We start from the raw sequence: 22,282 nt of genomic DNA, 5'->3' as shown, positions 1-22,282 counted from the left end.
GGAAAATCCAGCATTTCACTGCAGTCTTTCATGCACAGCTACTTAAGTAGCTTTAATGGTTTGAAATGACAGGCCATCACAGTAATTCATGTCGCCATACCTCTTTTAGCATCCACCATGTTGCATCAAACACTAATCAAAGAAAACCAAGCAACACTGTGATCAAATATGCCAATGTCAAGCACTTAAAAAAACTTTCACTGTTTTGGATTTGGCTTGTGATAATAGAAGCTTAAAAAGGTACTCAGCTTTGGCATAACAATGAATCGGTAAGGCCAACAAAACACAGAAATACAACATGATTGATGCCTGGAATGTATTGGCATTTACCGCCTTGTCTAAAGACCTATGATGTGCAACTTGCTGTGATTCATCTTCAATATAAATTTACCCCCGTCATTTTTTCAGGCTTTCGTAACTTTATCAACTTTATCATATACGTACACCTAAACCTAAGTTGCACTGTGTCCAGAAAGACATGCACTGTGTCTTTCTGGAATGGATAGTTTAATATTTACACAGAGGGATTCTTAAACATTGTGGAGATTCTTCAGTCGTATGTGGTTTCCCAGCAAGAATCGGGCCCTGGGCTCCACTGCGCCACTGCTCCACTGCTATTGTGGGCGACTTGATGGATGCAGTGTGGCGCCTCCAGCTGTTTCTCTTCAAACAACCAGCACATCTCAGCACCAAATCCACAGCAACACAGTAGGAAGTGCAGCTTTGTCTGTCAGTGGTTTGGATCCTCTCATGTCGGAATGTGGCGGAAAAGGCACCAGAGGATGTTGTATTGTATAATTCAGTGGGGCTATTGCTGTTTAGCCTGTGCAACTAAGAGTGGAAAGTCTTCAAAGTGGAAGTCATTCTTGCTCGGATGTGTTTTGTGTGACATCTTGGTAACTCAGGCATTTTTTTTTTTTTTTTTCCGGCCAGTCATCTCATATTTGATGACTAAATTCAGCCCCAAGGGGGTGATGGAATAGGTTAATGATAGAAATCCTCCCATACCTCCAGGCTATAAATAAAAAAACAATACATTTTCTGCCTTAAAAATTGAATCGAATGATAACGTGACTTAAGAATGGCAGTCTGTGTTATAGTTTCATTTTTTATTTTTTTGTCATCCTCGCTGTTGTTTGATTGAATGAACTTTTGGCGGTGCATTGTATTGAAGGCAACAATAAGGCTGCAGGTGTGCTGTGGACTGACAGGGCATGTTGGGATTACCGCTTACAAACTAAGGTTTGAGTTTTCCTTAGTTTCAATGCATCTCACCTCAGACTCATCCGTGTGGACCGAAGTCACCTTGCAGAAAAATTCACCTCCTTTCGCTGCAAAACTTTGAACATGAAATTAAATAACAGTACTTACAACCAACTTTCTGATATCTATGCAGTTTCTTGTACTGCATGCTTGCTTTGCTTAACGAACAAAACTCACCACATGTGTTTAACCTTTACAAGTCATGATTATTGGGTTTGGCATATATTATTCTGAAAACATAACTTCTTGACTGTTTTTGATATCCAGAACGTATAACAACAGCCCGAAAGCAGAGATATAGTAGTTTTCAGGAATGTATCAGTCATTATTGTGTCACCCAGCACTTCAGCAGTAAAACTGTCCAATCACAAACAGTATCACACATTTATAACCCAAACCTCTCGTTACCATTAAAAAAAAATTCTGGGGGGGGGGGGGGGAAATGAGAAGCACTTACTCATCGGACATTTTTGTACATTTTACAGCCATGAAATTGAAATAAACCCAGGCGTCCCACTCATAGGAAGGTTAATTGCTGTGACAGTCCATTTAGGTCTTCAATCTTTCAGACATGCTGAGTGAGGCTACATCTATACACACGACTTGCTGACTGTCATCAATTATAGTGGTAATTGGTTTAAATTGTAAATTGCATTCAATGTTTGAATCCACTTTTTATTTTTTTTAGTTTCAGACACCAGTGTCGCAGACATTGCCCTCAGGGCACCTACGAGGACTGGAGCAGGGGCGTCTGCCTGTATTGTTCAGCACCGTGTGAAGACTGCAGGAGTTACACACACTGCCTCACTTGTCAGCCTGGTTACTTCCTCAACGGTATCACAGCAGCAAAAACACATGGCTATGCATTGTTTACATTTATGACAGATTATTGAGATGGCCATTTTGTATTGTACTACATGGATTTGTCATAGAGACTCTCATATCGGTGTGTCAATGAGAGCGAGAGTCAGTCCGTCTTGCAGTAGACAAACGATGGCACTCACAAGCCTTCATTTGTATTGCAAATCATGTTTGTGTCAGCAAATCTGTAGCATAGGGTTTGCAAATGGTGGGTTTAAGCAAACAAGGAATTAGGCCTTTGTTGTTCTCTATTGGAATCTGAAAAAGAGCTCTGAACAACTGTAAACAATGCTTGATCATAAAGATAGGGCCAATTCTGTGACCACAATATCTAAAACACTTATTTACACACATATTTAATCTTTCATATGTGAGTCAGCTTGGATCTATCATTAATACTCTGACTTTCCTTATCTGACAACAAGTCGCACTTCCAAAAGATTGAGGTTATTGTGTTATGCTGGGGATGTCAGATGCTATTTGGAGGGTATTGGTCCTGCAAGGGGCAATTGAGGAGAAATAAACAATGGTCCTCTGTTCAGGAAATTTTTCTTATTAAATACAGGAAGAAACAGGGGTGAAGCTTCAGGGGGGCAGATCTGGTAACTTCTCTTAACATGGGCATTAATTACATAGTTGCAAAAACTACTCACATACTTTACTGAAGCAGAAGCACAGGTATAAAAAAAATAAAAGACTTTGGTAAAATAGAAGTAACAATTCAACTTCTTTACTTAACGTTCATTACTAGTAAAAGAAAAAAAAATACAAGCTTTTTCAAATTTATTGATACACAATGTACTTTCATCAGAAAAAGAAGTACTTGATGAGGGGTTTACTCGTGGAAATACAGTTGAAACATGTAAACATATAGGCTTTTCAGGAACAATACTGCCAATAAATATCCAGTACAGTAATGCAAATAACTGCATCATAATAACTTGAATTGTTTTGCACTGTTTTTGCCTTATCAGGAGGTGAATGTGTTAAACAGTGTCCACAGCAAACCTTTAGTGACACCAGTGGGTGGCGCTGTCAGCCTTGCCACAGCTCGTGCCAGACCTGCCATGGACCTGGTTCTGCGGACTGTGACCTTTGTCTGGGTGGAAATCCCTCTCTGCACGGACAGTGTCCTCAGATTAACTGCCCACCGGGGCAGTACTTTGATGGTACGTGGAACAAGTCGGATCCACAATATAATGTAATTTATGTTGTGTGATTCACTGTGGGGTGATAGGTGTTTGCTCTGTGATGCACCTGTTCAGGCAACACACTGCTTCAAACAATGACCTTGAGATGAATAGAACAGGTAGAATTTAGTGGATGGAAGCAACACAAAGTAAACAGTGAGGCATAACACGTTACAGTGTACTCAGATCAGAATGGCTGTTTGATTCACCAATGGAAATGATTTCCTCCTTGGATGAAAGCAAAGGTCAGTACACTTTCCCAGGAAGGGTTCGGTAATTTTCCCAAGGACACTTCTACAAAGGAGATGCTTGCTGCTGAGACTGGGGATTGAGCCCTACTGAGAGACCTCTGGGTTGAAGGACAGTCACTTCAAGAGCAATTTTGATGGTGCTTCAACATTTCTGCCTCAATTCACTGGCTGTGTTGCTCATTTCCCTCCAGTTCACGTGTGAACAGCACTGAGATAATGGCTATCAGGCTGAGGATTTACATTTTAACTCAATGCACTTGTTATCTACATCTTTACGTGGACTCGTCAGTCTCGTATTCCTTGTCATTTAGTCTTATCTTGTTTCCTGCTAATCGTTGTGAGGAAAGTTACATGTCTCTGTAATGATTGAACATGAATGCTTTACATAACATGTTAGTCATTCTATATCATCGCTGATTTGTCATGCTTCGAAAACACCTTCTAAAATAACAGTTTGGTTTAAACATCATCAGTAAGTTTACATCTTTTACATAGATGAACTTGTCACAATCGTTTAAGACATGTTAGAAACACCTAGATTCATACAACTACTGGCAATCTATTGCTGGTTCCGTACACACTTGTAGAGGGGCGTCCTAACTTTTAACCATGAGAGCCACACACAGAAATATATACAAAGCTCAAGGCCACTCATTATTATATTTACCTCCTGTATAGTGAGGCTGGCATTAACAATCAAATGTGCTTTAGGACGGATGTGGACTAATTGAAAAAGGAAAAAAAAAAGATCAATTATCATGCTTCCCTCTACTGGTAAGAGGAAGTAAACACAAACTCTTTTAATTTCAGGGAAATACAGCCAGTGCCACTCATGTGACGCATCGTGCAAGACGTGCTTTGGCCCACAGGCACTGGATTGTTCTTCATGTTTCAAAGGTACTAATCTCGGTTGTTGTCATTCAGTTTACTGTTTAAACATAATCCCAGTCATAACTACGCAATTCTTATCTGCATTTCTGTATCACAGGATATGTTCTGGACCAGGATGGTTCTTGTGTAGTGAGGTGTCCTTCCGGCTCCTACGCAAACCTTGCCACTCAGCTGTGTGAAGACTGCTCGCCAAACTGTGACGACTGTGTGGACACGAGTGATAACTGCATCAGCTGCTCCAAAGGGAGCTACAAACTTTTCCTCCATCAGGGTCGCTGTTGGTCCAACTGTCCGGAGTGAGAATGCACATGACATGTCACATACAAATCTTTGAGTTAATTCGATATACTCTGTCTTAACCCTCACCTTGCTGATGTCTCTTCCAGAGGTTCCTTTGAAACGGCAGAAGGGTCGTGTGAAGCCTGCGATAGCTCCTGTCGGACATGTGAGATCAAGTCTCACTGTCTGTCCTGTACTGATGGCTACTACTTGGAGAGCGGTATGTGCAGACTCAACTGTTCACTGCGGACATACCCTGCTGATGATGGTACCTGCAGACGCTGCCCTCCTCACTGTGATATTTGCTCGGACGACAGGACCTGTTTCAGTGAGTTATCAGTTTGGCGCACACGGCTCTCGAGGGGAAAATGCACCAACGCTTAATGACAATGAATGAACGGAAAAGAGCTGGGCCAACCTCTGCTGTCTCCATGTTTGAACTTCTCCACCTCTCTTTCAGGATGCAGTTTCCTCTACTTGATGCTGAATGGTGTATGCAAGGCCAGTTGTCCTTCGGGTTATTATGAGGACATGGATGAGGGCCGTTGTGGTCAGTGCCACCCTACCTGTGGTAGCTGTTCAGGGCCCTTATCAAATGACTGTGAGACCTGCTCAACCTTCAGCCCGAAGCTCTACAAAGGTTCCTGCTCCAAGGACTGCCCAACAGGAACTTATTATCAGACTGAAGCTATGGAGTGTCAAGGTGAGCGTCTGGTTTCATATAATTGACTTGGTAAGATATTTAAATAAGACTTCAGCCCCCATCTCACTGGGCTGCAAAAAAATATGTACGGAATTCAAGAGGAGTTTCAGAAATGTCTCGCAAACGTTAGAGCATTTTTATTATCTCACTCAACTCACTACTACATCTAACCTTAGAGCATATTTTATTACCTCACTTTAGAGTTAATAATAGAGTTAAATTAAAATGACTAATCCATGCAATGGTAGTTTAATGGACCAAATGTGAGACAAAGACTGAGACTTCTGCAATACAGACAATTAAATACAGCTCCCAGAGGTGATAAGCTGTGCTTCCCTGTACAAATATTTTAGCACTTAGTTTGTCAGTCTGTTCAAGAGGACATTGTTTATAGCAGTTAACTGAGTCATCATTAACTCAGTCACCGCAGTCACCCCAAAGACGTACCTATTGAATGCGGCCAGAAATGCACGTTTTTGCAGCCCAGTGAGATAAAGAGTTACATCAATTAATGGCCATGTTGATGCTATTGTCACATATAAAATGTGTTCAAGAACTGTACCAAAAATGGGACACAATTGTCACTGTAAAAAAAAAAAAAAAAAATCCAGAGCAAGAGAAACCTACATTTCGATCTTGATCTTGTCTGATATACGCTCCTCTTTGGGTTAGTGATGATTGTCCAATATCATGAAATAAATAATTACAAACTATCTATAGTTTGTGAAGACTAAAGTTTGGAATTTTGAGTAAATCTGATGAGAATTTTTTTTTTTTAAACGTTTGTATGTTGTCCATTTATGCTTTAATACTTCTTCATTTAATTGTCTCATTTTCTAAATACTCTCTCCGCCTTCAGGATGGAAGGTAACACTTCTAGGTCTTTATTGCTAAACTTCAACACCCCCCCCCCCCCCAAAAAAAAAACCCAACCACTTAATATGCCAGATTTTTGTGGTGATTTTCTGTGTTGATCTATTTGCTTATGTGCAGAGTGTCACCAAACTTGTATGAGCTGCAACGGCCCTGAAGCAAACCAATGCACCCAGTGTGAGAGAGGACTCGTTTTGGATCCAAACACGTTACTGTGTGGCGTGACAGGAGATACGGACTGCCCGCCGAGGACCTACCTGCACGACGACCAGTTCACCTGCATGGGCTGCCACCGCCACTGCTACTCCTGCCAGGGGCCCGGCAGTGATGAATGCGAGACCTGTGCAGTCCCCAAACACCTTCACAGTAAGAACATTTCTAGAAATGTTTACTGGAACAAAATAGAGTGCTCAAATGTGATTCCATATTAATAGAACTATTAAGCTCTTTCCTGCAGATTTCATACATTTCCTGTTCAATCCAGTGTTATTTATAAAGCACTTTGAACACAACCAGAGAGGGGCAAAGTACACAAAATGCATAAATAAACAATATACTAAAATACCCCAAATTATAAAGTATTTTAAAAAATCAAGTACATCGGAACTGGAAATGAAGATGTTCTCACTTTGACACATGATTATCGACCACTAAAACGCACTGTGAGGGTTTTTGTATTGCTTGATAAAACCAGTACAATAAAACAAAAACTGGATAGTCTGATGAGTGAAAAGTAAGTAAATAAGTACACAAATTAATCAGTCAAACTTTATCTAGATAGCACTTTATGTGCAATAAAATGCATCGAGTGCCTTACAGGGTAAAGACTAAATCACAACAGAGTGATCCCTGTCCATCGGACCACCCCCTTCTATTGTATATACACATTCATTAAAAATTAAAAGGCTAATTGGAATGCACTAAGAATTGAAAACCAGCCTAAATATCATATCAAAATGTAAAATTCTATAACAGGTAAAAGGGGACATTAATTCTTTTCTTAACAATATTTTCCTTTTAGTCTTTATACTTGTATATTTTATCTGTATGTCCTACTCTTAACTTTCCACAGACTGGCTCGCTACTTGTCTGAAACTGTACAGATAGTAACATAGTAATTGAAAGTCAACTCACTAGTTTATGACACAAGTAGGAAGAAAATAAATAACACAGCAACTGCTATCATGATAAGCCGATTGGTCCCCGTCTTTTTAGTTCTTATCTTAAACAATAAAAATCCTGTTATATTTACTGTATGACGTTATAAAAAATTAGCACTTCTCTCAATTCTCTATTATTTGGTAGCATTGATTATATTTGGCAGATGGGAATAGCGATCAGTGGCATCAAATACCAGTAGTTCAAACTGTGAATTAGTGAATGAGGGTGTTTTTAAAAGCAAAATCCTAAATTGTTAGAAAAGAAACTGGGATTTTGTTTGCCAATATCAGAGCGTGTGAGCTCGGAACAACTTGTTATTTGATAGACAGCACCTGTGTGAGCGAGTGTCCAGCTGGTACGTATGCCACGAAGCAGGAAGCAGACGGAAAGGAGCTGGGATTATGTTTGCCCTGTGACCACGTCTGTTCCACCTGCACCGGGGCATCACCGAGAGACTGCCTGACCTGCTCTCCGGGACATCTGCGTCTTCTCCAGCTCTGTGTCACCCATTGTCCCACAGGGTGAGGGCTGTATACTATCCTCAGAAATGTTTTTTTTTTTCATTAATGTTTAAGATCAAATGATTCAAATTGTCGTAGACTTTTTAATACATTTTAACTGGTGCCAGAATCACTCCACTGTTTTAATATCTGAAGTGTTGAATTTGGCAATTTGTCCTACTTTCCCTAGGTATTACAGAGAGGGTTTCCATTGTCAGAGATGTGACCAATCCTGTGAGCTGTGTACTGGACCAGGACCCGAGTCCTGCAGGGCCTGTCTGCCTCCCCTCCTGGAGTTGCAAGGCACCAAGCTCTGTGTTGAGCACTGCCCACATCGCTTTTATCAGCTTAATCAACTTTGCCAACAATGTCACACGAGCTGTCAGACCTGCTCAGGTACACTCCTCAGATAAGACTGCTGTTAACTATTTCTCACCCTTTTCGCATAACAATGTAAGCACTTCTTTCTTCATCGGTATGAATAATTGCTTTCGTCCAAAGTTAATGGACATGTGCTTTCCTCCGTTATGCAAGGTATAACATTGTGTGTATGTGTGTGTGGGTTTGTATGCAGATGCCTCACCTCAGGGCTGTGTGACATGTGACTGGGGCAGCACTCTAAAGGACAAAGTCTGCTATCCGCGGTGTGAGGAGGGGCGGTACTTTTCTGAACAGGTTCACTAATGTTCATGTAACTTCATAAAGTGCAAACTGACAGGCCACTCTGTTAAATAAGAGGAGTTAAATTAGAAGAAAGAATTTCCCCACGAGTGATAAAAAAAAAAAAAAAAGATTTAATAAAATTTTCATTCTTAATTTGTAAACCATAGAAGCATGGTCAAAGCTGGGCATTATATCTCATAGTGATGATTTTAGACTCATTTCTTCCAGTGCTTTAAACAAAAGATTTATATTTTCTTACTGAGGTTCTTACTTTTCTAGCTTTTTTCTCTTTGTAACCTTTTAGGTTGATCAGCATCAGAGGAGAGGTGAAACGTACTGCAATATTTATAAATTCAAAGTTTGATTTGAATCACGGTAACACTGTTTTGAGATGAGTTTGAGCTGTTTTCTGTTATTTAGTAGTTTCTGTGTTGAAAGTTTAATTGGTTAAATGTAGCTGTAGCATGATTTAAATGGTCCCTGATGTAGGCGATATACCAATATACACAGAATGACCAAATAGGCAATTTTGCATTATTTTGAGATATTTTCAAGTTAAGAGTCTATCGCATGAAATCTTCTCACTGTGACATGGCTCATGAAGCAAACCGCAAACCGCTATCCTCAACAGAACTGTAAAATAATTGGCTGCTTCCATGCTCCAAAGGTCTACAGTGGGGATGTCAGAATAATTGTTTGAATATTTTTTTTGCCACTGTTTGATTATAGGAAACCTGTGAGCCTTGTGACGGTTCATGCAGACACTGCATCGGCCCTCACCCTGACCAGTGCCTGACCTGTCATGGCGGTTTTGCTCTTCATGCCGTGGAGAACCGCTGCGCCCGCTGCTGTCAGGATGGAGGGAATTACACAAACTGCTGCATTTGCGACAGCCGTTCAGGTAGACCTTCTATCTGCCTCTCGTGGTCAACACTGAGTTGTTTACACACAACAATCTACTCTAAAGTGTTGTGTTTGTTCTAGCTTTGTGTGTGGAGGCGCCTCACCCAAAGCCGGGCAACGTCCAGGAAACCGATATGAACATGTCCTCCAGAGCTCTGAAGCACACCTCAGCTGCCTTGCCGATTGCCTTGCTGCTGGCCGTGGGTCTGGTTCTGGCTGTGTTTACACTGGTCAAGGCCCACGCCAGGAAGAGGCTTTGCTGGAGCCAGAGCTATGAGAGGCTGAGTGGCAGCGCCAGCATGAACATGCCTCACGGGGTCCCTGAGCCTGACAGCGGAGACGAGGTGGATGTGGTGTACACCAGTAGAGGAGGCTCGGTATATCGACGGTACAGCTTCATCCATGAGCAGGACACAGAACCAGACCAGGATGCGGATGAGAAAACTCGTCTCAGTTCCTCTTCGATGCATCCAGAGAACAACTCATAGTAGCTGAGGAATGTATTGTGGCGGCTGAGTGTAAAGAGCAACAGATGATTTTTCAGTAGTTCAAGTGTTTAGAAAATGATGTGTTAGCTTTTTGTTTTCACTCCTTTCTCTATAAGGATGGGTGTATATTTTATTCGACAAAGTGCCTGTATCTCCATAATGCACATTATTAGATAACTGAGCTGGAAAATAAAATTCATGAGTATTTGTGTAAAAATTTGTGAAAATTCTGTTTGGGCCAACTATTAAAGAGGTATTTGTGAAAAAGTTCATCGTACTTGTATAGTAAATGAAAATCTGCACGATTTCCTGTAAAAGTTGAATGACAGCATTTAAAGCTTTTTCAGTGACTGTTGCACCTTGAACCAGGTATTGTTTGTCTGGCTTCACATTACATACAAAGATAATGAACCAGTGCAAACACAGCAGTGATCTTGACACACTCAAGGATGTGGACTGTGTCACATCCTATTAGGTTATACTGGATTTCTTCCTGAGAAATGTCCTTCCACGCCTTCTTTGGACACACCTCTTCATGACTTGATTAACTTTGTGTGCTTTCATCAGGTGAAGCACTTCAGTCTCTCCCATTTGTTCAAGCTGAAGTCAAGGCATATCCATCTATGCGGTTTTTGCGTCGAGGAAGAAAATGACTTTTACAAGGTTTATGAACAGCCTGATAATACTGGGGACCTTTTCTCTCACTCTCATGAGTATGTTGTTATATTTTTCTCTCTGGAAAACGGACTCTAGCAGACAGTCCTCATCTAATCTCAAAATACCAGAGCAGTACTCCGTGGACCTTCCTGGCTGCTCAGCTATCATCAGTGGAGACATTGGGGATAAGAAAAGTGCATTAACAGCACTTCTGACTTCTAAGAAAAGACGCATGGTTTTGTCTGAGGATTTCTACCTGAACGCAACAGAGAACTGTCCAGTGTACATTGAAAACAGAGGTTTTATTACAGTGCCTCTTAGTATGGAGGAGAATAATTTTCCCATTGCATACTCCATGGTGATCCACGAGAAGATTGAGATGTTTGAGCGTCTTCTACGAGCTGTTTATGCTCCTCAGAACATCTACTGTGTTCATGTGGACCAGAAATCCTCTGTACAGTTTCAGAAGGCTGTGAATGCAATTGTTTCTTGTTTCCCCAACGTGTTTGTGGCCACAGCATTAGAACACGTGGCGTATGCCTCGTGGTCCCGAGTCCAAGCAGACCTGAACTGCATGAAGGATCTGTTGCACTCCAGTGTCCAGTGGAGGTACCTGTTGAACACCTGTGGGACAGATTTCCCCATCAAAACCAACAGGGAGATGGTAAGAACACTCAAATTCCTCAATGGGAGAAACAGCATGGAGTCTGAAACCACTAGTGATTACAAGAAACACCGCTGGCAGTATCATTACAATGTCACCAACACTGTGGTCAAGACAGCTGTGAAGAAAAGCCCCCCGCCCATCAGTGTCCCCATGTTTGTAGGAAATGCATACTTTGTGGTCACAAGAGACTTTGTGAAGCATGTGATAGAGGACAAAGAAATCCAGAAGTTTGTGGAGTGGGAGAAGGACACCTTCAGCCCCGATGAGCACCTGTGGGCCACTCTTTACAGAATGCCCTCTGTTCCTGGATCAGTGCCGACCAACGTCAAGTACGACATGTCGGACATGCAAGCCTTTGCTCGTCTGGTGAAGTGGAGCTTTTTAGCAGGAGATATGAGACGGGGAGCTCCTTACAGCCCCTGCACTGGTGTTTACAGAAGAGCTGTCTGTGTGTATGGAGCTGGTGACCTGCCGTGGCTGTTCACACGACACCATCTCTTTGCAAATAAGTTTGATCCTGATGTTGATGACATTGCCATCAGGTGTATAGAGTCAGTCCTGCATTACAAATCTTTGGATTTGGCACACAATTAAAGAGCAGTGTTTAAATTTTTTTTCTAGTAAAACATGTTTTTTTAAATTTTACCTTAAATATGTATTTTGAATGAAACGGTTATTTTATTTTGTCATGCTAAGTTTTTGTTGGGCCACATTATGTTATAAAATGACGATATGAAAATTGCTCTTTTCTTTTCAAAGTTAATGTCGAGATGATAGCATAACTTCTCAAGTTTATGTTCTCAATCACCAGTTATTATGATTTCAGTGAAATCTGTGTTTCTGCTGCTATCGAGTTGAGAAGAATTGAAAAAATAAGAAAAAAGTGTATGTGTGTGTGTGTTGGGGGGTGGGGGGTAACTTAAATTTTTTAGGTGTTGTATTATATTTCTAGTGAGTTTCATTTCACCTGTGTTTTCCTGTATCATATATTAGTCAACTTATATGATATTGATCATTTCATTGCCCCGTGTGTTATTTTTAAACAACATTTTACTTAGGGAGACATGTTTATTCACCTTAGAGGACAATTAAGATGAAAAGAAACCATTAGTGTTCTCTTTGTGTATGATGTAACAGGTCTTCTTAACCACTGCTCAATGGAAGCCACTGATGTCGTGAAGTCAAGGGGAATTCAAGATGGTGGCAATGCGGAGAAACTTATTTTACTCTCTTGTCCTGTGACTTAAATGGCCTCATATTTGAGGTGAATGACAACTGAATGCTTTGACTTTCATTTTCAGTTTGAAGACCGCGATTTTGACAATGTATTTATCCTTACTGATTAAATAACATTAAATAGATTATGGTTACGCACCTATTCAAAGTGAGCAGCTGCCTTTCACAACAACCTACAATAATTGCTGAGCGTGCATGTTTACTTGCTCGCGCTAACTAATGTGATAGCTGTGAATGGACAGCTCTGCCCTTGTGGAAACTGATTGAACAAGTAAAAAAAGAAAAGAATAAAGTGCTTTGAAGTGGATGATTGCAGAGACAGTGTGTTTAATCGTGTGTGTGTGTGTGTGTGTGTGTGTGTGTGTGTGTGTGTGTGTGTGTGTGTGTGTGTGTGTGTGTGTGTGTGTGTGTGTGTGTGTGTGTGTGTGTGTGTGTGTGTGTGTGTGTGTGTGTGTGTGTGTGTGTGTGTGTGTGTGTGTGTGTGTGTGTGTGTGACAGACAGTGTGGAATCACTTCATAGTACACTGCACCTTGGTTTAATAAATGTCCGGTCTCTGTTGGGCAAATAACTTTTAGTTAATGAGTACTAAGCAAAATGTGTATTTAACACTTAACAGAAACCTGTCAAATGAAAACAATAGTGCCTCTGCACTTATTGAATCAGCTGCTCCACACTTAAGGTTTTTCAGTGAGGCCAGAGAGTTTAGAAAAGGAGGAATAGTTTCTCTGTGCAATGATGATACATGTCAATGCAAACAGCCGTCATATGGACAGTTTGACTCTTTTGAACATTCTGCGTTTCAGGGAAACTCTACCTAATATTAGTAACCATCTACAGATGTATTGATCATGACTCTGTTGTTCTTAAGGGTGATGCTAATGCTCACTGTGACAATCCAAGAGATGACAGAGTGAAAGCACTTCTAATTTTCCAGCATGTAACAAGTTCCACAAACAACAAGGACACATTTGATCCTTGGTTCTATCCAAGAGTCTAAACATTTCTGAGGTTGTGCTGAAGGATCTTGCCATTTCTGATGATTTTTTTTATTTTATTTTTATTTTTTTAAGTCTCCATCTCTGCTGACTGCAGCAGAATTAAAACACAGTCAATAAGAAAACACTGCATTGATAGAAACAGGCATAGTCTTTATCCAGACCTTCGCCCACACGCCAACTCTGCCTTCAGCTCCTGCCGACGACCCTGCAGACAACGTCTGCTCTCATGTTATTAACATCATTGATGCCATAGAGCAATCCAGGACCAAGGTTGTCTGTTGGTAAAAACTCCACGGAGAAATTACAGATTGCTAATACCTAAAAAAAAATTAAGTGAGCAGAGAGGAAGAATGCATGTGGTGAAAATCTAAACTCCACCATCATCATGACATCTATAAAGAAAGTTTTTGACTATATAACCAAGAAGTATAAAGGACCAGACCGTCCTTCTTCTCTGACATTATCACCAAAAACACAGTAATCATGCATTAAGGGCAGACTGACTAATCATTCAGCATCAGTCTCTCCTGAACTGTCATCTGTTGTACTATGTAATGATTGTGCATCTTATTTCACCGAGAAAATAACAAATAACACACATAAGATTGAAAGTCAGGCAGTCTCTACGTCAGGCAGTCTCTACGTCAGGCAGTCTGACTGTAGCACCCTCCACACAAAAGTGTCTAATCTGGCACCTTTTCTCTCTTTAGACTGTGCACCTCGAACTGATATTGTTCGGCAGCTTAACTGATGGATTGCTGATTAACCTAAGCAGTTGTAAAATTCTCCTAACTTTTCCAGTGTTTGTTGCCGGAGTTGATTTATTTTATTGCAGTACTGTATATGTACAAAAGTATCTCTACAAGGTCTATTATCCTTGGGGTCAATTGAATCCCATTCAATATTTATCATTCAAAAAATAATAACAGACTTTTATTTCTTTTGCTTCATATTTCAAGAACTTTCCTAGTTTAGTGGGGACAACCGATTTAGCGTTCAATTGTTGTGAGGGTATTTTTTCCTATGTGCTGAACATGTATTGCACACACTGGAGTCTGTTTGATCACAAGCAGTTTTAGTTGTGTAAAACTTGTTTATCTGTGTATGTGTGTAAAATGGAACATTCCCACACTTGCAGGTGCAGAGTTGGTAATTTTGTGTTCATACGTAACAGCGGGGGTGGAAGCAACAGCTATTCCCACGAGAACTTCAATACTTCTCATGGTAGAACTGATGTTTCCCATGCTGTGGATGGGCGAGGTATTCCTGCATGACATTGGTAGTTTGTGCAAAAATAAATAAATAAAAGAGGAGGAATCATATAAAAGCTGCGGTTCATATTCTTGTGGTCATTCATGTCAGTAAACTTTAGAAGACTTGTGTGAAAAACTTTCGAGATGCATTAATTGTAATGAAAATGTTTGACCTGATGGTGACGCTGGAGGACAGGTCAACTCACTAATGGGTTTCGCTTTCAGGGAGCTATTTATGTATTCAACAAATAAAGAAAGCGCCTCACACAATAAAATGTGGTCAACATTTTTTTGTAAATCCTTTTCAGGAGTCACATATTATCATTGGGGTCAGACAAAATGTGTGTGCAATATTTGAGAATATCGTGTATTATATACCCCTTTCGAAGCTTTAACTGTTCCCACACTTCTTGGAAGGAGATTTGGAGAGTTTCTGTGAGACTATGAGTCCATCATGCTGTAAGAGCAGTGATTCCCAAAGTGTGGGCTGCGGCCCCTGGTGGTCCGCGGAGGTGTTGCAGGTGGGTCTTGAGAGGTCTGTTGCAATAGGAACACAAATGTTTTTTTGCAATCAGTTTTATAATTGTGTGTGGCATTACTGCAAAATATATACAGGTAATTTATAAATTAAGGTTAATTAAATTTGTTGTCATTTGTCATTAATGTCACAGATATTCAACCATTGAGGTTGCTTTGTCGTTGGATGGTGTGACACTTTGCTAATACTTGGAAGAAGACTTCAAAAATAGTCTGGAAACCGGATGTAGGGTTAAATGAGGGTCTCTTGTCATTGGAGGACTGAGTCACTGGGAGAAACATGGACTCTTCATTCATTTTGACCATTTAGTTTATTGGGTGAATTGTGTGAATTACACAGATTAATGATTTTATTGAAAGATATGCAAGATGCACGATTAATATGCATGATGGCAGCTGATTTGTACGAAAGCTGATCAGCATCATTGCGCACAGCTCTGCTTTCTGCATTTGTCCTTCATTTCAGTTGTTCGGTTTTTGTGTTGTTTGTAAGCCACTTTGTTAAGTTGTTTTTGAGACAGTTTTTGCTCGCATTTGTAAAAGAAGCTGTTTGGTGTTGGCAAGGGAGAGAGAAATAGATCATATTGCGTTCAACACACGATCATCTGGTTTTCATGTTGCATAGTAACACCAGTTAATCTAAAAGTAGTTGTGACAGGCTTTTCAAGACTATTTTCATGGTTTCATTAGAAATTCCAGAGCAGTAACTTTCTTTAACAGGCCTGTACATTCTACTGAATGTGTTCTCAAAAAAGTGTGTTTGTGCTGCCATCAAGTGGATTTACAAGATCCAAGAAATCCTCTCATTTGGCAGTGTTGCATGTTGCATCAGTATTTGTATACAAATGTATGAAAATACAGTTTAAAGAGGTATCTGTGAAAAGGCTTTTGGGATAGTAAATGGAAAATCTGCAGGAGTTGAATGTGAATCAACGCAGTCAAATCATTTTTCAGTCATTTGAATCTTGAACCTGACGACGGGTTTGTCTAGTTTATATCATTACAGGATATCAAGGAACTAAATAGTTTGAGTTTTTTGTTCAAGCTCATCACTGATTTCCTCATTAGATTCAGGTGTGCTGAAGCAGGGAGACTTCGAAAACACGCTGGACAGTGGATTGAACTCCAACACCCCATTGAGGACATATTGGAATCAGTCCCTTTCCTGAGAAATGTCCTTTCACTCCTTTGGACACACCTCTTCATGACTTGATTGACTTTGTGTGCTTTCATCAGGTGAAGCACTTCAGTCTCTCCCATTTGTTCCAGCTGAAGACAAGACACATCCATCTGTGCGGTTTTTCACGTCAAAGAAGAAAATGACTTTTATGAGGTTTTGGAACAGCCTGATAATACTGGGGACCTTTTCTCTCATTCTCATGAGTATGTTGTTATATTTTTCTCTATGGAAAACGGACTCTAGCAGACAGTCCTCCTCTAATCTCAAAATACCAGAGCAGTACTCCGTGGACCTTCCTGGCTGCTCAGCTATCATCAGTGGAGACATTGAGGATAAGAAAAGTGCATTAACAGCACTTCTGACTTCTAAGAAAAGACGCAAGGTTTTGTCTGAGGATTTCTACCTGAATGCAACGGAGGACTGTCCAGCGTACATTGAAAACAGAGGCTTTAGTACAGTGCCTCTTAGTATGGAAGAGAATAATTTTCCCATTGCATACTCCATGGTGATCCACGAGAAGATTGAGATGTTTGAGCATCTTCTACGGGCTGTTTATGCTCCTCAGAACATCTACTGTGTTCATGTGGACCAGAAATCCTCTGTACAGTTTCAGAAGGCTGTGAATGCAATTGTTTCTTGTTTCCCCAACGTGTTTGTGGCCACAGCATTAGAACACGTGGTGTATGCCTCGTGGTCCCGAGTCCAAGCAGACCTGAACTGCATGAAGGATCTGTTGCACTCCAGTGTCCAGTGGAGGTACCTGTTGAACACCTGTGGGACAGATTTCCCCATCAAAACCAACAGGGAGATGGTAAGAACACTCAAATTCCTCAATGGGAGAAACAGCATGCAGTCTGAAACCACTATTGGTTACAAGAAATGGCGCTGGCAGTATCATTACAATGTCACCAACACTGTGGTCAAGACAGCTGTGAAGAAAAGCCCCCCGCCCATCAGTGTTCCCATGTTTGTAGGAAGTGCGTACTTTGTGGTCACAAGAGACTTTGTGAAGCATGTGATAGAGGACAAAGAAATCCAGAAGTTTGTGGAGTGGGAGAAGGACACCTACAGCCCCGATGAGCACCTGTGGGCCACTCTTTACAGAATGCCCTCTGTTCCTGGATCAGTGCCAACTAATGTCAAGTACAACATGCCGAACCTGCAAGCCTTTGCTCGTGTGGTGAAGTGGACCTATGACGCAGGAGATATGAGACAGGGAGCTCCTTACAGCCACTGCACTGGTGTTTACAGAAGAGCTGTCTGTGTGTATGGAGCTGGTGACCTGCCGTGGCTGTTCACACGACACCATCTCTTTGCAAATAAGTTTGATCCTGATGTTGATGACATTGCCATCAGGTGTATAGAGTCAGTCCTGCGTTACAAATCTTTGGATTTGGCACACAATTAAAAGAGCAGTGTTTAAAAAAATGTCTACTAAAATATGTAATAACATTACCGGTAACTGCAGTGTCAATTTGTCAATCTGCGGCCTATAAAACGTTAATAATCATATTTTGAATAGATATGTAAATGTAATATGTAAGCAGTTTTTTTTTTTGCAGGGGAGCGGTTGTTCGGTAATGAAATTACATTGTGGAAATTGTTTTGTTCTTTTGAAAGTTACTGTGGAGATGATGGCACAATATTCATAACTTGTTTTGTTTTTTTTTTTAAAGGAGATGGGGTTATTTAAAGTTAAAACATGGTAGATTTCGCACAACAATCAAGTCATTTTGTTTGTCAATATGTGGAGTGAGATTGTGGAATGGATTGGAGGTGAGGCTCAGGTGGTGTCCAAGCATCACCCAGTTTAAATAGCTGTACAAACATTTTTTTTCTCTCACAAAGTACAGGAAGGAGAACAGGCTGTTGACAATTAGAAGAATGAATTTTTATTCATTTACTATATTGCTTGTAAATATAGACATGTGTATTCTGTTTGTAAGTGTGTTCATAAACAAATATGGAACAGGGGTGGGAGTGAATAATCTTATGCTTCTTCGTACTCCTTTTTGGATATGTCGGGTCATTTTTTTCTTTCTTTTGTTGGCTCAATGGCGCCACCTGGAAAATTTGAAATATTCAGCTTGCTGATCCCTTTTCACCAAGTGCTACGAAAGTCATTACATACATGTTACACCCCAAGATGCAAAAAAAAGTCTCTTGCACACATACTGAAACCTCAAAGGAAGTCTGCAATTCTGAAATATGTATAGGATTTCCACAATGACTATCATTATAGCATAGTTCAAGGCTGCTTGCAGCTTTAATTCATCTTATTTTCCTGACAGGTTTAAGATTCGACAGGTGCGGTGGCTCCAGGTGATTTTGTGTTTTTTCTATTGCCATTCCTGACTTTGGGAACAGCTTCTGCACGGTGTTCATACAGTCAGACACTGAGATGGGATGAGAAGGCCTTGGCTGCAATCTTTGTTCCCGTTCAACCCAAAGGTTGAGGTATCTGCTTGCTTATATACATTGTCATGGTCAGTATGAGTCTCTTGCTCTGAAGCAAGCCGGTATGTTTCACCGCATGTGATTTCAATAGTCTGTTCACAGCACCATCAAGTGGACTCAAAGTAGAACTTACAAGAGCCAGATAATACTCTTGGCAGTGGAGTATGTTGCATCAGTATTTTGCCATATGTATCTAAACAGTGTTAGATAGGAAATACCTGTCAGTAGTATTCATTCCTTTTCAACAAACGATAGTGTTTATAGCGTCTTCCACTTTTATGAAGACCAGTTTTCTCTTACTCATCATTAATCCTCTCAGGCGTTATTTCCCACTGCAGGACAATGTGAGTTGTGGAGCTCATTCAGTGATCAACCGCTTCACTAAAAGTGTGAAAGACTGATATCGTAGTACGCCAACACTTAAATGATGTGGCTCCTTGTATTATTGGGTTGTTTTTTTATAGATTTTTAACCCCACCTCATATCTCACCTTTTATCCCTACTCCATCCAGATGAATAGAACATCTCAGAGTTAACACTGGGTGAAAACCGGTGAAAGTCCTATCATAACTTTCCAGTCACACATTTTAGCACCAAATGCAATGAAACACAGTAACAGCTCGTCGGTGTGTATCCATGGCTTTACTTAGAGAAAACGACAAGAGGAACTACATAGTTGATTCCGACTGTGGCTTGAACAAAAGCTCACCCTCCATAAGTCAGGTGGTACATTCAAGTGGAGGGTAAAAAAAAAAAAAACTTTATTCTCCCCAGGCAGGATTTGTAAAGGACATCAGCAGTGAACAGTGACAAGTTGCCGTCAAAACTTGTTCTATGAAATGCCACTCGGAGAGTCAACGACCTAAAATGTGGTTTAAGATCAGATCAGACATAAAAATATATTAATTTCTCTCCATTGACACCTCTTGAAAATAAATATATATATTTAAATGTGAGAAAGCAGAACATGCATCAACCACTTGTAACAGAGTGCCTTAAATAAAGTGTAGATACAACATTGACCAGGAAACATCAAAAGTTTGATATAATCGTAATAAACGTATAATAGCCAAGTTGGACATAATATACAAGAGTACTTAAAAAGGATTAAAAACATTTGACAGCATGTGGACTAAACGCAGAGGATCAGGCCGCTTGGCACAAACATACAGCTCAACAATGTGACCGAACAGGAAGCATCGTTTTAAAAATACATTTTACTGATGCACAAACATTCTTTTATTCCTTCTCAGGAAACACGCCAAATATTTCCGTGAGCAAATCACGACTGGCGATTGAGAACATAAACTGGAGAATTCATGTCATCATCTTGTCATTAACTTTGAAAAGAACCGAACAATTTTCTAATTATTTCATGATATAATATGCCCCACAAAAAATAATTAACAGTTTCATTCAAAATACATTTTAAAATGCATGTTTTAGTAGGAAAAAAAATGCAAGCACTGCTCTTTTAATTGTGTGCCAAATCCAAAGATTTGTAACGCAGGACTGACTCTATACACCTGATGGCAATGTCATCAACATCAGGATCAAACTTATTTGCAAAGAGATGGTGTCGTGTGAACAGCCACGGCAGGTCACCAGCTCCATACACACAGACAGCTCTTCTGTAAACACCAGAGCAGGGGCTGTAAGGAGCTCCCCGTCTCATATCTCCTGCGTCATAGCTCCACTTCACCACACGAGCAAAGGCTTGCAGGTTTGACATGTCGTACTTGACGTTGGTCGGCACTGATCCAGGAACAGAGGGCATTCTGTAAAGAGTGGCCCACAGGTGCTCATCGGGGCTGTAGGTGTCCTTCTCCCACTCCACAAACTTCTGGATTTCTTTGTCCTCTATCACATGCTTCACAAAGTCTTTTGTGACCACAAAGTACGCATTTCCTACAAACATGGGAACACTGATGGGCGGGGGGCTTTTCTTCACAGCTGTCTTGACCACAGTGTTGGTGACATTGTAATGATACTGCCATCGGCCTTTCTTGTAACCACTAGTGGTTTTGGACTCCATGCTGTTTCTCCCATTGAGGAATTTGAGTGTTCTTACCATCTCCCTGTTGGTTTTGATGGGGAAATCTGTCCCACAGGTGTTCAACAGGTACCTCCACTGGACACTGGAGTGCAACAGATCCTTCATGCAGTTCAGGTCTGCTTGGACTCGGGACCACGAGGCATACACCACGTGTTCTAATGCTGTGGCCACAAACACGTTGGGGAAACAAGAAACGATTGCATTCACAGCCTTCTGAAACTGTGCAGAGGATTTCTGGTCCACATGAACACAGTAGATGTTCTGAGGAGCATAAACAGCTCGTAGAAGACGCTCAAACATCTCAATCTTCTCGTGGATCACCATGGAGTATGCAATGGGAAAATTATTCTCCTCCATACTAAGAGGCACGGTAATAAAACCTCTGTTTTCAATGTACGCTGGACAGTCCTCCATTGCGTTCAGGTAGAAATCCTCAGACAAAACCTTGCGTCTTTTCTTAGAAGTCAGAAGTGCTGTTAATGCACTTTTCTTATCCTCAATGTCTCCACTGATGATAGCCGAGCAGCCAGGAAGGTCCACGGAGTACTGCTCTGGTATTTTGAGATTAGATGAGGACTGTCTGCTAGAGTCCGTTTTCCAGAGAGAAAAATATAACAACATACTCATGAGAGTGAGAGAAAAGGTCCCCAGTATTATCAGGCTGTTCCAAACGTGCCTACATGCTGTATATTTCTACATGTGGATATGTGTGAACTCGCTTCTATGCATATCAATTGTATATATGGCTACTGAAAGTAATTTATGTATTTGTATTGGATTGGATTTGGTCAAAAAACTTTATTAAATATATTCTGTTACATATTTTTTTCAAATGTAATTTATTGAGACCTTTTCATCAGATAATCTGTCATGATATAATAGTTCCAGCATGTTTAAATGAATTGAATATTAAATAAGTGGAAGCTAAAGAAAATGATATAGTATTTATGGCGAAAGGGTGGGATTTAAGAAGTTCCACTTCTTCCCAGTCCTTTTTGGACGTGCTATCTGATTATATTGTTCTGCTGTAATTATTCACTGGTTTTGTGGTGATAAATCTTTGGTTATCTGGTGTCCACTGTGGACTGATACTGATTTTGAGCATGTTGGAAATTAAATTTTTTTAAATGAAATGAAAGGTACGTCTACGCTTGTGGTCAGAGAAAGGTTTTACACATATTGTCTTACGAACGAACATTCTACCTCAGTTGTAC

At 40.6% G+C, this 22,282-nt stretch overlaps 3 protein-coding genes across 3 annotated transcripts; 2 read left to right on the top strand and 1 right to left on the bottom strand.

The window, feature by feature from the left end:
* Window positions 1–11,038: 11,038 nt before the first annotated feature.
* LOC308136402 (beta-1,3-galactosyl-O-glycosyl-glycoprotein beta-1,6-N-acetylglucosaminyltransferase 3-like) lies at window positions 11,039–11,944 on the top strand (the record flags this gene model as incomplete). The annotated part of the gene is made up of 1 exon (XM_080504740.1): window positions 11,039–11,944. The coding sequence occupies one exon, from the start codon at window positions 11,039–11,041 to the stop codon at window positions 11,942–11,944; it is 906 nt and encodes a 301-aa protein (XP_080360866.1).
* Window positions 11,945–16,760: 4,816 nt separating this feature from the next.
* Window positions 16,761–17,963, top strand: LOC308136401 (beta-1,3-galactosyl-O-glycosyl-glycoprotein beta-1,6-N-acetylglucosaminyltransferase 3-like; the record flags this gene model as incomplete). Its single annotated transcript, XM_080504739.1, has 1 exon — window positions 16,761–17,963. One exon carries the CDS (start codon window positions 16,761–16,763, stop codon window positions 17,961–17,963), a length of 1,203 nt encoding a protein of 400 aa, XP_080360865.1.
* Window positions 17,964–20,486: 2,523 nt separating this feature from the next.
* LOC308136399 (beta-1,3-galactosyl-O-glycosyl-glycoprotein beta-1,6-N-acetylglucosaminyltransferase 3-like) lies at window positions 20,487–21,689 on the bottom strand (the record flags this gene model as incomplete). The annotated part of the gene is made up of 1 exon (XM_080504737.1): window positions 20,487–21,689. The coding sequence occupies one exon, from the start codon at window positions 21,687–21,689 to the stop codon at window positions 20,487–20,489; it is 1,203 nt and encodes a 400-aa protein (XP_080360863.1).
* Between the last annotated feature and the right edge of the window lie 593 nt (window positions 21,690–22,282).

The sequence above is a fragment of the Blennius ocellaris genome (assembly GCF_963422515.1).
Source record: "Blennius ocellaris genome assembly, chromosome: 11".
Lineage (NCBI taxonomy): Eukaryota > Metazoa > Chordata > Actinopteri > Blenniiformes > Blenniidae > Blennius > Blennius ocellaris.
The sequence above is the reverse complement of the archived record's forward strand: the minus strand, read 5'-3'. Positions and strand labels throughout refer to the sequence as shown.